The sequence below is a fragment of the Schistocerca serialis genome, chromosome 8 (assembly GCF_023864345.2).
Source record: "Schistocerca serialis cubense isolate TAMUIC-IGC-003099 chromosome 8, iqSchSeri2.2, whole genome shotgun sequence".
NCBI classification, from domain to species: domain Eukaryota; kingdom Metazoa; phylum Arthropoda; class Insecta; order Orthoptera; family Acrididae; genus Schistocerca; species Schistocerca serialis.
In genome coordinates this window covers 205,778,506-205,793,732 of record NC_064645.1, presented here as the reverse complement: position 1 = coordinate 205,793,732, position 15,227 = coordinate 205,778,506, and the positions used below count along the sequence as shown (strand labels likewise).

The 15,227-nt window shown below is 42.5% G+C and overlaps 1 protein-coding gene and 1 pseudogene across 1 annotated transcript in view; one reads left to right on the top strand and one right to left on the bottom strand.

Moving 5' to 3' along the window:
• The window catches only part of LOC126416918 (uncharacterized), a 333,588-nt gene extending 324,969 nt beyond the window's left edge, over nucleotides 1-8,619 (top strand). The window contains exons 5-6 of the mRNA XM_050084801.1: nucleotides 390-556; nucleotides 6,961-8,619. Of these exons, the coding sequence (XP_049940758.1) occupies nucleotides 390-556; nucleotides 6,961-7,080 (287 nt within the window). The 3' untranslated portion in view covers nucleotides 7,081-8,619. The remainder of the gene's footprint in view (nucleotides 1-389; nucleotides 557-6,960) is intronic.
• Nucleotides 8,620-13,609: 4,990 nt separating this feature from the next.
• Nucleotides 13,610-13,699, bottom strand: LOC126417682 (U6 spliceosomal RNA; annotated as a pseudogene).
• Between the last annotated feature and the right edge of the window lie 1,528 nt (nucleotides 13,700-15,227).

Below are 15,227 nucleotides of genomic sequence, written 5' to 3'. Positions count from 1 at the left end.
ACAGCATCATCTATCACAAAGCGAAACAAGTGGTCCAAGTAAAACATTCATGTTTCTTCACGTACTACACGAATATGTAATAAAAATGGAGGTTCCTATTTTTAAAAAAAACGCAGTTGATATCCGTTAGACCTATGGCAGTGCCATCTAGCGGCCCAACCATAGCGCCATCTGGTTTCCCCCTTTAAGCTAGACGAGTTTCGTTCTTTGTAGTTTTCTCGTTTGAGGCTTATTTCGTGGGATATTTGGCCCGGTCACGATCAATGGACCACCCTGTATGTTAGAAACCGGAAATTCCAGTTTCAAAAAAGTATTGTCCTTAATGAAAGACCATTTTGCATCCAATCAGCATATCGTATAGCAGCGTTGTTGCGCGTGTGATGTGGCAGAGTACCCGGAGCTGGGGTGCTGGGTGTGCGCGACGCTGCCGCTGCTGCTGCTGATGCTGCTGGGCTGCGGCAACTCGGTGCTGGTGAGGGGCGTCTTCATAGACGGAGAGGAGCCGGGCGGCCGCTGCATCATCTTCCCCTGCAAGTACCTGCGCGCATACCTGCAGGTGAGTCCACTTAACCTAACCTAACCTAACGAGTAAAGACGTCGGCAGACGGACCGCGATTTCGAACAGCAACGTCGACCTTGTCGAGTCCATCGTGCTGTTGCACGCTCAGAAACGATGTGATGTGCGTAGACGGTACTAATGGCACAACATTATGTGGCAACCCATTGCGCTCCAGCGCCAGTTGTCGACTATATGACTCGGAAGTCGCAGTGTTAACGAAACGGACAGACATAAAATTTCTATGTTAGCTCTATTGAAATGCACATTTCCACCCTTGTCCACACGCTAGTCATGTTGTTTTGCCTGTAATAAACTTACAAAAGAGCTTCAATATCTGCGCTGCGATGACAGAAGTCGTGGAATACCTCCTAACATCGTGTCGGACCTTCTTTTGCCCGGCTTAGTACAGCAACTAAACGTGGCATGGACTCAAAAATTCGTAGGAAGACCCTAGCAGAAATGTTGGGCCGTGCTGCCTCTAAGCCGTCCATAACTGCGAAAGTGTTGTCAGTACAGGATTGTGTGCACGAAATGACATCTCGGTTATGTCGTATGGCTGTGCGAAGGTATTCATGTCGGGAGTTCTGGATGGCCAAATCATTCCCTCGAATTGTCCAAAATTATCTTCAAGCAAATCGCGATCAATTGCGGCCCAGTGACACCTATAAAAATTCCATCGTTGTTTGGGAACACGAGGTCCATGATTTTTTTCCAAGTAGCAGAACATAACCATTTCCAGTCAAGCATCGACTCAGTTGGACCATAGGATCCAGTCCAGTCTAGGTAAACACAGCCCACACCATTATGGAGCCACCACCAGCTTGCACATTGCCTTGTTGACAGTCTGGGGTCCATGGCTTCGTGGTATCTTCACCATACTTTAACCGTACCATCAGCTTTTACCAACTGAAATCGGGACTCATCTGATCAGGCCACTGTTTTCCAGTTGTCAAGCATCCAACCGATATGGTCACGAACGAGGACAGGCGCTGCAGGCGACGTCGTGCTTTAGCAAAGGCACTCTTGTCGCACGTCTGTTGCCATAGCATAGTGACGCAAAATTTTGCCGCACTGTCTTAACGGATACGTTCGTCATACGTCCTACGTTGATTTCTGCGATTATTCCTCGCAGTGTTGTTTGTCTGTTAGCACCGACAACTCTACCCAAACCCCGTTAAGTGAAGGCCGTCGGCCATTTCGTTATCTGTAGTAAGAGTTAATGCCTGTAAGTTGGTATTCTTGGCGCACCCTGTTAACAATGTGCATCTAGGAATATCGATTTCCTTAACGATTTCCGAAATTGACTGTTTCACGTGTCTACCTGCACCCTACCATTCTGCGTTCAAAGTGTGTTAATTCCCGCCGTTAGGCCATAATCATGTCGAAAATATTTTCGCATGAATCACCTGAGTACAAATGACAGGATACTACCGCCCTCTGTTGGTTGGTTGATTTGTGGGAGAGGCCTTTAGGTTTCGCATGCCTGCTAGCAGATGCTAGAGTGGCAGTGGAGTGCCAATCTGCTGAATGGTTGTGGAACTCTCTCTACAGACACGTTGTTAAAGTGCTTAATGAAGGTGCGCAGGTAGCACTGAGGGTGTTGCCAAACTAGGTTCTCTTAAGCCACCTATTCACAGGGCCACCAGTCTGCCCCCCCCCCCACCCCCACCCCTCACCCCCCACCCCCACCCTTCCATTCCAATGAGCAGGAGCAGTTTCCAAACCTGTTAACTCTGGGTGGACACATTGTGGTTGTGTGGTGGACCCCACCTGTGCCCAGTTGCATGGCAGCTTCCACCATTGCAAAGGAAGAGGAAAAAGGGAGGAGACTGGGGTGGCAGGCAGCATTTTGGGCTAGCAGGTAATGGTGCGCTGGAGGAGCCAATGCATCCAGACTGTGGAGCTGACTGCTATAAAATCACCTACACAAAGGCTAGCGTGTCGAGTCAGACACACTCGACAGGAGAGTGGTGGGGGTAGGGGGCGAGGAGATGGGGTGCCTGAGTGATCGCCTTGTGAAGGAGTGGCTTTAGAGGGACCCTAGCCGCTTCATTTACGCACCCATCAACGCTGGCCCCCTTGTGATCACGCCACAGAGGGTCCAAAATAGGACTTGTGGAAGAAAAATCCTTTGCTGCTTCAGATCACATCCATATTTGTTTGAATGGTTTTTAACGGTCCTTAGTGGTTCTAGCCGCTGTACCAAAGCAAAGATTGCAGTTGCACGACACTTCAAGGGGCTCAGAGCATTGGCGTTGCAGCCCCACGATGTTCTTTGTGTAGTGTTGAATCTTCTGGGAAGGGGGGCGGGGGAGGGGGGGGGGAGGATGTCAGCAGTGTTGAACGTTAGATTATCAAGAACGATCACATACTGCTCACTGCACTGTGTACTGCAGTTTCCGACTGTGGAATGTGTGGGAATCATCACCTCACAGGTAGCCCCTGTTGTAGCCAATCTGTTCATGGAGTACTTTGAAAACATCGCCCTGGACACAGTCCTGAGAAGCCTAGTTGCTTTCACCATTACGTCGAAGACACGTTCGTTGTCTGGTCTCATGGACGTGAAAAGCTGGGAGAATTCTTGGACCATATCAACAACATCCATGACAACTTCAAGTTCACGATGGAGATAGAGACAGATGGTGCCTTGCCGTTCCGTGATGTCCTCGTTCGCCGTAAAGCAAGTGGGTGTCTCAGCCACAGCGTTTACCGAAAACCCACCCACACAGACCGATATCCGCACGCTAAAAGCTATCACCATCCGTCGCAGAAACGTTCTGTTCTGAGGACCTTAGTGCATCGAGCCGAAACCGTCTCAGATTCTGCAAACTTGCCGGAGGAACTGAGCCACTTACGGAAAGTATTTAAGGGAAACGGCTACAACAACCGCCAGATTTCGCAAGCTATCTTTCAGAAAATACGTAAGCAGAAAGACTCTGAGGAGGACTAGAAGTTGCGTTCTTGCCGTTCTGTGACTCAATAACAAGAAATATAAGCCGGTTTTTGAAGAGGCATAAAATCGATTCGGTGTTCAGGGCTCCAGCAAAAACTCGACAACTCTTGAGGCCTGTGAAAGACGATGTAGACCCCAAAATGCCAGGAGTAAATAAAATACCACGTGGGTGTGGACAGTCCTATATCGGACAGACTGTGCGTACCATTGAATAGCGTTGTGCAGAACACAGTACCCAGAGAAATCAGCGGTAGCACAGCATGCATTAGAAAGCAGTCATCGCATTGCATTCGATGAGACATCAATTATCACACGGACTAACAGTTTTTGGTATAGCATAACGCAAACATTACCATATATTGTGCCAGAGTGGGTACCAGTGACGTCATGGATGGCAGCGCGGCTATATAAGGACGGCAGCAGCAACCAGAAGACAATCACCACTTGACAATGGCCGAGGAGTACTCGGCCGAAAGCTCGTGGATTTTAAACCACTTGACGCATCTGGAAGCCCGAGAAACTTTTATTAATATTGAGTTTAATTACAGAAGTAAGTCCCTGACTCCTCAGCACAACAGAAGCTACAAATTTTGAAATAAAAACTGACCTGTAAAATCAGTTGTTGTGTGGAAGAAACCGTCACACCTTGTTTCGAAACTTAGCTTTGTACTTTATATCGCTATGTAAGTTATGCAAGTTGATTGCAACTACATGATCGCCTCTTTCTCAGTTTAAGTCACTTTTAATAATATTTGTAGATATCGCTGTACCTGTGTTGGATAAAATGCAGTAAATTTCTCCTGACCAAACGGGTAGTGTGATGCTGTGATTAAAATATACAGGGTGGTCCATTGATCGTGACCGGGCCAAATATTTCACGAAATAAGCGTCAAACTGAAAAACTACAAAGAACGAAACTCGTCTAGCTTGAAGGGGGAAACCAGATGGGGCTATGCCATAGGTCAAACAGCGTTTTTTTATAAATAGGAACCCCCATTTTTTATTGTTATTACATATTCGTGTTGCACGTTAGGAAATATGACTGTTTTAGTTGGACCACTTTTTTCGCTTTGTGATAGATGGCGCTGTAATAGTCACAAATATGTGGCTCACAAATTTAGACGAAGAGTTGGTGACAGGTAGGTTTTTTAAATTAAAATACAGAACGTAGGTACGTTTGAACATTTTATTTCGGTTGTTCCAATGTGATACATGTCCCTTTATGAACTTATCATTTCTGAGAGCGCATGCTGTTACAGCGTGATTAACTGTAAATACCACATTAATGCAATAAACGCTCAAAATTATGTCGGTCAACCTCAATGCATCTGGCAATATGTGTAACGACATTCCTCTCAACAGCGAGTAGTTCGCCTTCCGTAATGTTCGCACATGCATTGACAATGCGCTGACGCATGTTGACAGGCGTTGTCGGTGGATCAGGATGGCAAATATCCTTCAACTTTCCCCACAGAAAGAAATCCGGGGACGTCAGATCCGCTGAACGTGCGGGCCATGGTATGGTGCTTCGACGACCAATCCACCTGTCATGAAATATGCTATTCAATACCGCTTCAACCGCACGCGAGCTATGTGCCGGACGTCCATCGTGTTGGAAGTACATCACCATTCAGTCATGCAGTGAAACATCTTGTAGTAACATCGGTAGAACATTACGTAGCATTCTCAACACCGATGTTTTTGAGATTCCCGATTCTCGCGCAATTTGTCTGCTACTGATGTGCGGATTAGTCTCGACAGCAGCTAAAACACCTACTTGGGCATCATCATTTGTTGTAGGTCGTGGTTGACGTTTCACATGTGGCCGAACACTTTCTGTTTCTTAGCCGAACTCTTTCTGTTTCTTATATAACGTAACTATCCGGCGAACGGTCCCGCCACTTGGATGATGTCGTCCAGGATACCGAGCAGCATACATAGCACACGCCCTTTGGGCATTTTGATCACAATAGCCATACATCAACACGATATTAGTCTTTTCCGCAATTGGTTAACGGTCCATTTTAACACGGGTAATGTATCACGAAGCAAATACCGTCCGCACTGGTGGAATGTTACGTGATATCACGTACTTATACGTTTGTGATTATTACAGCGCCATTTATCACAAAGCGAAAAAAGTGGTCCAACTAAAATATTCATATTCCTTTACGTACCACACAAAATATGTAATAAAAATTGGGGTTCCTATTTAAAGAAACGCAGTTGATATCCGTTTGACCTATGGTAGCGCCATCTAGCGGGGCAACCATGGCGCCATCTGGTTTCCCCCTTCAAGCTAGACGTGTTTCGTTCTTTGTAGTTTCTTCGTTTGACACTTATTTCGTGAGATATTTGGCCCGGTCACGATCAATGGACCACCCTGTATAACACGTTAACTGTCTTCAGACTGACCATAGGTGGGTACTATACATTTACACCATAAACAAGATGCCTAGAAAACAATTTTTCAGAACATTATTTAATAAAAAGCAGCAAAATAGATCACCTTACTAATTGTTTGCCTCCAAAACAAGTGACATGGTTCAAATGGCGCTGAGCACTATGGGACTTAACATCTGAGGTCATCAGTCCCCTAGAACTTAGAACTACTTAAACCTAACTAACCTAAGGACATCACACACATACATGCCCGAGGCAGGATTCGAACGTGCGACAGTAGCGGTCGCGCGGTTCCAGACTAAAGCGCCTAGAGCCGCTCGGCCACAACGGGCGGCAAAACCAGAGAAAAATTGGAAATTTGTGGTAAGGTCTTATGGGACCAAACTGCTGAGGTCATCGGTCCCTAAGCTTACACACTACTTAATCTAACTTAGACTAACATAACGCTAAGGACGACACACACCCATGCCCGAGGGAGGACTCGAACCTCGGACGGGGGAAGCTGCGAGGACCGTGACAAGACGCCTAAGACCGCTCCTACCCTGCGCGGCCAGAGCAAAGGGCAATAGGGAAAGAAATAATATTTTTAATAAATTTTAAATCATGCTTTACGTTCAGTTTAAACTCTCTTCAGTATGTGCACCCAAAAAGTTCTATATTAGATGTAAACTGTTCTCTGTAATCTAAATTCGACAACGATATTGTGATATTAAACGTATTGTACTGCTTTGTCTTTGTTGTTGTTTGTCTATGGGAATTGATTATGAGATTCAGGTTTTGTTCAAAGTGCATTTATTTTGATAGTGATATTTTAAATGGTAGGTCTCAAGTAAGAAACAATAATCTAGCTAAGAAAAATCTGCACTTTCTACCTTTGATAGCTCACATAAAATAATTTCAATTCTATTATGCTAAGTGGGCGGAAGTCATTTGATTGTAACGTCTTAAACTTGTGATTTTTTTTCACCAAAAACCACAACTTTTATAAAAAAAAAATGTGATGTATACATAGCCAATCCCTTGATCTGTTATTTACTTCTTGTAGGATCGCAAACAAAAGAAACGAGAGAAGAGGAGGCAGCAGCTAGCAGAGCAGATGGTTAACAGCGCAAACCACGCCACGTCTTTGCCGACGTTCGTCAATCCACCGGAGACGACCCTGTGAAGAGACGATGGCGAGACAACTAACAAATCCAACTGCGCGCTACCTGAGCGGCTGCTTCGGCAAACAGCAGTCGTTCGTTCCCCGCGTCCCCGACAGATGCCACCACGCTCCGAGGCGAGGTGATAAAAGAGCTGCGGATGGCGTCCATAGGCTGTGCTCGACGAATAGATGGGCGAAGAAAAACACTTGACATTCCGAACTAAACCGCAACATTCCGAGGCAACTTTAACATTCATTTTAGTATATAACGGCCGTACGTGAGAAAAAATTCTTTTGGCGAAACCTTGCTTACACAATCTTTCTTCGATATTAATGCACTTTGGCGGTCTTTAGCTGTTTTCAAGATAACGACAGTTTCGAAAGATTTACTCTCCTTGCAGCAAAAAGCTGATGCTTTTCTAACTGTATAGGCAATTCTGATTTTAAAAAATGAAAACACTAAAATAGCTCTCAATTCCGGATGTAATGATGCAGAATTGTCACACGCAATGTATTACGAAAAGTATTGTTCCTCACAGCCACTTTATAAGGTTGTGTCCGCGTTTACACACATAGAGCAGCACTGATTATCCATGACAATAAACATGGGCGCCATATATATATTCTCCACGTTTCCTTAAGAATATTCTAGGATAATAAATCACGGAATAAAAATGTAGAAACAGAAATTTCGGAACCGTTAACCATACCCTTATAAATGGGTTTTGCGGCGAAAGCTCACGTGTGTCATAGAGCCATATCATGAATATCACTTACAGTGGCTCAAGCAGCAAATATTTCTGAGACATTCGTACGTGCAATCCGTGATTTCGAAAAGGGCATTGTTTAAGGCGATGCACTATGAAGTCTGCAGCAGGACTTGCACATAGATATGTAACAGCTAATCGTTTTCAGCTAGTTGGAAAATAATGGATACACAGCGCACAGTATGAACCGTTTCGAAAAAGATCGACCATTATTTTCCAAAGCGTGTTTTGTGATACTTATGTACATAATGTATGATTTGCTTTATAATTTATTCACTAAATCTCAAACTTCATTTAAGCTAAACTTCCGTCATCACTTAATACATTAGAGTATCTTGTGATTAAAAACCTTTGGAAATTGGGATAAATATTCATATTTACCATTACGGAACACATAGATAAAAAAATTAAAAACCCACCGACCAAAAAAATCCTTCAATTTCTCATATTTGGAGAGATTGTCATCGTTTTCAATGTACAGAAAAAGTGACGTTCTTTTAGCGGTGAACTTAAATGGTGTTAAATTTCATCTTCAGTAAACAATTTCTTGAATAACATATTTAACAAGAATTACAATAGTTACAGAATGCTGAAAATATCGCAAAATATTGTGCAAATAGTATATTACGTTTGTCCTAAGCAATATGGATACTCAAAAAACTCCTTGACTATTCTGCCCCATAGTATTAAAAGAGATTCAGTCCTATAAAGTTCAACAAGCAAAAATAGACGGTTGTTTCGAATAACGCTTGATAGATGGTATATGTTAATATTTCATGTTGTTTTTATGTATTGTTACCAACTAAATAAAAAGATTTATTTTGAATTTTTATAGAGTATGTAAATTGGTTTATGTTAGCATCCTGACTGCATCATTCATTTATTTTTCCCAAAGAAGTCGTTCATAATATGAAGAAAACAGTTACTTAGGCAATTATGCTAGATGAAACACATCTCCTAACATATGAAGGTAATCACTACATTACACTATGTTGTAAGTTCATTAGGTTCTTGACATCTCCCATAGATTCTAGAACTATAAGTAAACTGATGTTATCATCACCATGTATTTGTGACAGCAAATTACTCTTTTGCATCAAGATAATATCTGAATTACCTCCTAATATCCAGAATGAGATTTTCACTCTGCAGCGGAGTGTGCGCTGATATGAAACTTCCTGGCAGATTAAAACTGTGTGCCGGACCGAGACTCAAACTCGGGACCTTTGCCTTTCGCGGGCAAGTGCTCTACCAGCTGAGCTACCGAAGCACGACTCACGCCCGGTACTCACAGCTTTACTTCTGCCAGTATCTCGTCTCCTACCTTGTAAAGTTTACAGAAGTTCTTTACAGAAGTTCTTTACAGAAGTTCTCTAATACTTAGAAAATACTAGCAGCAGTGAACTACATGCGAAAGCCTCATCACCCTGTTTCATTTTTAATTACATTTCAAGCTCGCTTTCAAGTCACTGAAACTTATCGCCAGTGTGAGCATTGTTACCTACACACATACTTATTGCTGTCAGTAATAATCATAAGAACAGCATTACTTTACGTAAATGAAATTGAAATTTGATGTTTCTCTCTACTTTCGTACTACTTTCAGATTGGAGCTGTGATAACATGAGTAGTTGCTCTGCGAAATATTGGGAGATACGTCAACAGCGAGGATTAAAAGGCACGAAGGAGGAAATTAGTAGCTAATGCCGATACGTGCACTACCCACTGCCTCAAAGCCAGGACGCTACATGTGGCTTTTTGCACTAGTGTATTGGTTACCTCGAATTACGTGCATACATGAAAAGGGAGACAGCAGCAACCTTATCGTGTCGTGTGTGTTCTTGCTATGTAAGCATAAAAACCTGAGCGTTTTCATATCTGATCGTAACAACATAGAGTGGGGACAACGCAGTCAGTAACATAAAACAACAACTAACTAAATCAAACTGAAGAACAAGCCAGAAACAATACCATCTATACTAATAAGAGAAATGTAAAACAGTCATGTCTGTGTGTTTGAACACAGCAATCTTCAAAATTACTAGAATAAAGTTTCATGGGGTTTCCACAGGTTATTTGAACGTAGCTTGAGGCATCGTATACGGGGTATTTCCGTAAGAGCGTACAGAATGTAACAGGACATGGAGAACGATCCACCGAGCCGCGCGGGATTAGCCGAGCGGTCTGAGGCGCTGCAGTCATGGATTGTGCGGCTGGTCCCGGCGGAGGTTCGAGTCCTCCCTCGGGTATGGATGTGTGTGTTTGTCCTTCGGGTAATTTAGGTTAAATAGTGTGTAAGCTTAGGGACTGATGACCTTAGCAGTTAAATCCCATAAGATTTCACACACATTTGAACATTTGAGAACGATCCACTGAACATTTTGAGGGAAGGAACCTGGGGTGAGAGAAGAAAGTTTATGGAGGTATGGGAGTAAACTTGTGTACGGTTTTGTCCAGCATTACTGTTTTCTAGCTCATTTACACAAACATGCGTACAAGATTACACGTACTCTTCTACTGTTTATTTACATGTACATTCTTTATTTCCTGCAAGGAAACAAGGAATTTCCAGAATTGTAGCTGCCTGTGATGTGATTTGAAACACACCATGGTTATTTGTGAGGCTTGCATTGATGTTGATAACCATTAGTTCCAGGACATTTTTTAAGATACAGTACAAATGGTACGTTCATTGTGTCAATGATGGTATTTGCAGTTAACTGTAACTAATGTAAATAAAGAAGAACACGTTAATGTGATTTTATTCCTGTTATCTCCTTAAGCTGGCGTTTCGACTCCAGGTTCCCAGCCTCAAGTAGTTCAGTGGAGTATCCTCTATGTCCTGTTAAATTTTTGCACGCTCTTACGGAAACGCCATATAGGTTTTATTTTATTAAAGTCGGAACAAGAAAAAAATGATAATTTAAATTTGTATCTAAGGTCATCCGCTCAGCATTTACTTTGGACGTTCACGCATCAGGACATAGTAGATCAAAGAACCAATAAATGGCGCTGTTACTTTCTTTTTCTTAACTCGGTAGCAGATGTATCCCAGAAGTTTACGTCAGTGACAGAATTAAGCGCCACAATCTCATCTTTATGCATACAAACTAACAGCGAATTGACTTGACTAGAATGTACAGATTTAATGATTTCTCTTTGTGTATTAAAAACTTAACGGCACTGCTTTCCTTCTTTCGATAGGTTTCATTTCCGTTGTTTGCTAGGGAAAACGAATGTATTAGATTTGCTTTGTGATTTGGGTGCCTGCTCATTACTTCTTGCTTTCGTTTTGTTTACGAATAAAAATACCAAGGAAATGGTCGAGACTTTCTGAATATACCAGAACTGCTAAAAGCCTGAGGTCTATGCAGGCTGAAGAATCCAATGAAGTTCGTGGTGTGAGACTTGCTGCGGCTGACGCACACCAGGCTTTAACTCGCTCTTTGGAAACTTCTTCCAAAAGAGCGAAGCGCGAAATAACTGTCAGAAGGCATCATGCGATATCTCTCTCCTCAGAACGCTTCACTCGCAGAGGCTTGAAGTTACATAACATCATGGAAGCGGAAATTTTGACGATCAGTCGCTTAGCCGAGTGCGCTTTTATACCTCAGATCCCACTTGTTACAAACAATGTACCATTTCACTTTAAACCTGTACAATTTCTGGTGAGTTTATGTTATACCACGAACATGAGAAAGCACAAGGCTAGACACTGCATGTTGCCGGCATGAAACATAGTGTCAGTTGGTTTTCGCACGATCAGCTCTACATACGTCTGTCTAGTGAAGCAAATAAGATCTTCGTTCATGTCCCCAATCGTACTGTTTCAAACATTGTACACAAAGAAGCTTTACAAGTCAAAAATAAGTTCCACGTGTTCGAATTCTCAGGCACATTTATAAATAAATACCTAAGCAATATTCGGTTTCTCAGGTACTGAAGAATATTTCTAGGAAACACCAAATTCTCATTTTCTGTAATAATGAAATAGAATTTGAGTCCTGATGGTCAATAATTACCGAGAAAGTACGGATCGCCACTTAAACTTTAGAAATGTGTCTTTCACTGGCCTCTGTATATGAACATCATTGCTTAGACATTTATTCATTTAAGCATACCTTGGGAACCTGAGCAAAGGTACATGTAGAGTTCCTCTTACGTTTTACTTATGCTCCTGTCTGAAAGACGTGAGCAGCAGTAATACAGCGGATCTTAAAACCCAGTCGATGGTGTCACAGATTTATCTAGGAGCTTACGTAACACCCCTCATTTCCAAACCGAATAACTGGAGGCTATTGTTTAAATACCTGTTATTACGATGTCACCTACGTTGCCCGTGGTTATACAACTTGACAATCCAGTCGATATTTTACAACAAGATCACATAAAACTGAAATAAACAGGAACTGCTTGTTCCAGTGATAATTCTTACCAGTAAAGCTAAACTTCTACGGAATTCTGTCAGTTGAGTGAAGCCTTTAGTTGCCGTTCATCACGACGAAATCATGCGAAGCACGTGAAGGTTCAGTATACTTCAAACTGGAAAAATACCAGTGGAAATAACTGACGACTCAACGAAATCGAAATGTTGTGAGGAGATGCCATTTTTTAAGGTCTACATCGTAGGAGGTAGTTATTCTCCGTGTACGTCTATAATTTACTTAATCCAATAAAGCAAAGTGTTTTGTTTCGAATTAGTGTTGGCAATCATTGGGTAAATAAAGTGTCATTCTAAGTCTTGTTACAAGCTTTGTCAGTCTCACGTTCTAGCATAGTTCGTCGAAATGCCTCTTTGCTGTTTTCGATCGTTTGCTAGGAAATTTGCAATCTATTCCCCATATTTTACCGATGTTGGATGTTTGTCGAATGATCCTCCCCGACAGCACTGTTGCTAAAAGGTCATACGCAGATGTAACATGGAGGTCTTTGGTACCATACCGATTCAAACCAGTACTTCAACTGAACAACAAAATGATAGAATTCAGTTATTTATTTAGAACCGATTGCTACACGCGGTACGTTATAATTCTTTCTCGTAATTATTACGCTTGTCAGATTATTAAGAAAGTGAATGAATCTCTATATATAAAAGGAAATTTCATGACTGATTCTCAAGCACATCATCGCCCAGCCCAAACCGGTACTGATAGAAACTTGAAATTTGGGGAGAGTGTTGATCTTATGCTGTAGGCATCGTTTACGGAGGGGTTCTTAGAAATTCCATCCTAAGGGGGTGAAAAAGGATGCGAAAGTTTTTTGAAAACAAATCATTATTGAAGAACTGTTAAAACATTTTAAAGCTACATATATGATAAATAATGATATTTGATTTCTCGGTTATAGGGGACGAAAAAATTTAAAAAATTTTCATTATGAAAAGTAGAATCATTTTTTGGTGGGGAGTACATTCGGAAAGATGCATGGTTCTATGGCTTTAAATAACGTGAAATATTTTGAAGATGTTGCAATTTGTGAACTAAATTAAAGAGGCTATTTAACAGTCACTACAATAAATCTGCTTTGTCAGAGCTGCATAGAATGAGGAACTTGTCTGAATTACATTTTATAGGTAGGCCTAATATATGTTTATAAAATTATTTTTGTTGTCATTATTACACAACTAATGATTATTGGGGACGAAATAGGTACCATATTTAAAAGCGATTTCTTGTATAGTAATATCCGTTTGAGATGAGAAAATTCAGTACCGGATGTAGGACTGGTGCTAATAACTATAGAACCACTCAACCGATTTGTCTCCGTTTTTAATTTTCTATATGAAAATAAATTAAACCCACTGGAACACAGGGGCCATGCTAATCTTCTCTGTATCGTTCCAGTTTTAGTATATGCACCGCCGAAGCGAGTACAAATATGGCAACACAGTGAGAAATGCTTGCTTGAAACACAACTGCGGATAATAGTCTAGCCTGCAGGTTGTGCTGTTGTGTCTGAATACGAACGCCACCTGTGCAATGTCCTCGATACGTTACAAGAGTCAGTTCGTGGTCAATGTCCTGTGGAGTTGTGAATGCACTGTGTTGGAATTAATAGAAATCGAAACTGGCAGTGTGTTGGTCGTCCTATGGTGGGGCTTCTATAACCAAGGTATTCCAAGTGTTTGGTGTTTCAACAGGCACCGTGTAGAAGATTTATATTCCGCACCGTGAAAGCGGAAGAGCATCATCCACGATGTCACAACGTGAATGAAACTGAAATGATCGTATGACATTGTTGGCAGGATTGCAAGTCCCTTTTAGGTGACGCCACATCGGCGAGTCAATGGTGATGAAGGACACACAACACCCAGTCCCCTGCCGGGAATCGAACCCGAGTCCCCTGCGTGCTAGGCGGTAATCCTACCGCTAAACTACGGAGGCGGACACACAACACGAATGAAAGTATGCATTGAGTCTTCGTAACGCACGGTCGTTGACGAGGATAAAAAATAAGAGGACGACAGCTGCAAAATTAACTGCAAAACTGAAAGTCACACTCGAGAAACAACACGAAGGGAGCTCCGTAAGCACAGAACTGCAGGGCGAGCTGGTACTCTGAAGCCGTTCTTCTGTTATGTACATGCCCGTAACACGAAATAGTGGTGCTGAAGTCATGAAACCTGTACTATGGAGAAAGTCGTTTGTTCGGATGAGCCTTTGTTTAACACTGTTTGCAACTTCTCACCACGTTTACGTCCAAAGAGTGAAAGATGGCTGCAGCACAGACATCATTTGTGCGGCCATACGTGATATTCCATGGGCCTCCTGGTTACTCCGCAAGGGCGAGTTACTGATAAGGATTATGTGACCATTTCGGCTGATCAGGTCCATCTTATGGTACACTGTCTGTTCTCCAGTGGTGACACTGTGATCCAAGACGTCCATTCAACAGAACATGTCAGCCACTTCTGTGTGTACGTAGATGAAATGATCGTATGGCATTGTTGGCCGGGAGGCCCCATGTGGGGAAGTTCGGCCGCCATATTGCAAGTCATTGTTAATGATGATGAAATGATGAAGAACACAGAACACCTAGTCATCACGAGCCAGAGAAAATCCCTGACACCGCCGGGAATCGAACCCGGGACCCCGTGAGCGGGAAGCGAGAACGCTACCGCAAGACCACGAGCTGCGGACTGTACGTAGATGAATTTTCGCATCTCCCATGGCAACTACAGTCATCAGATCTCAGTGTTATTGAGTCTTTGTTGTCTGCTTTAGAGAAGAATGCATGATCGCTATCCACCACCATCATCGTTACCTGAAATTGCCCACAGTTCTGCACGAATATTGTCTTGAAGACCTTATAGGACCTCTGTTTATCCATTCCGAGACGACTAGAAGCTGTTTTGAATGCTAGCGGGTTTTCTACACCGTATTACACATGGTAATGTTGTGT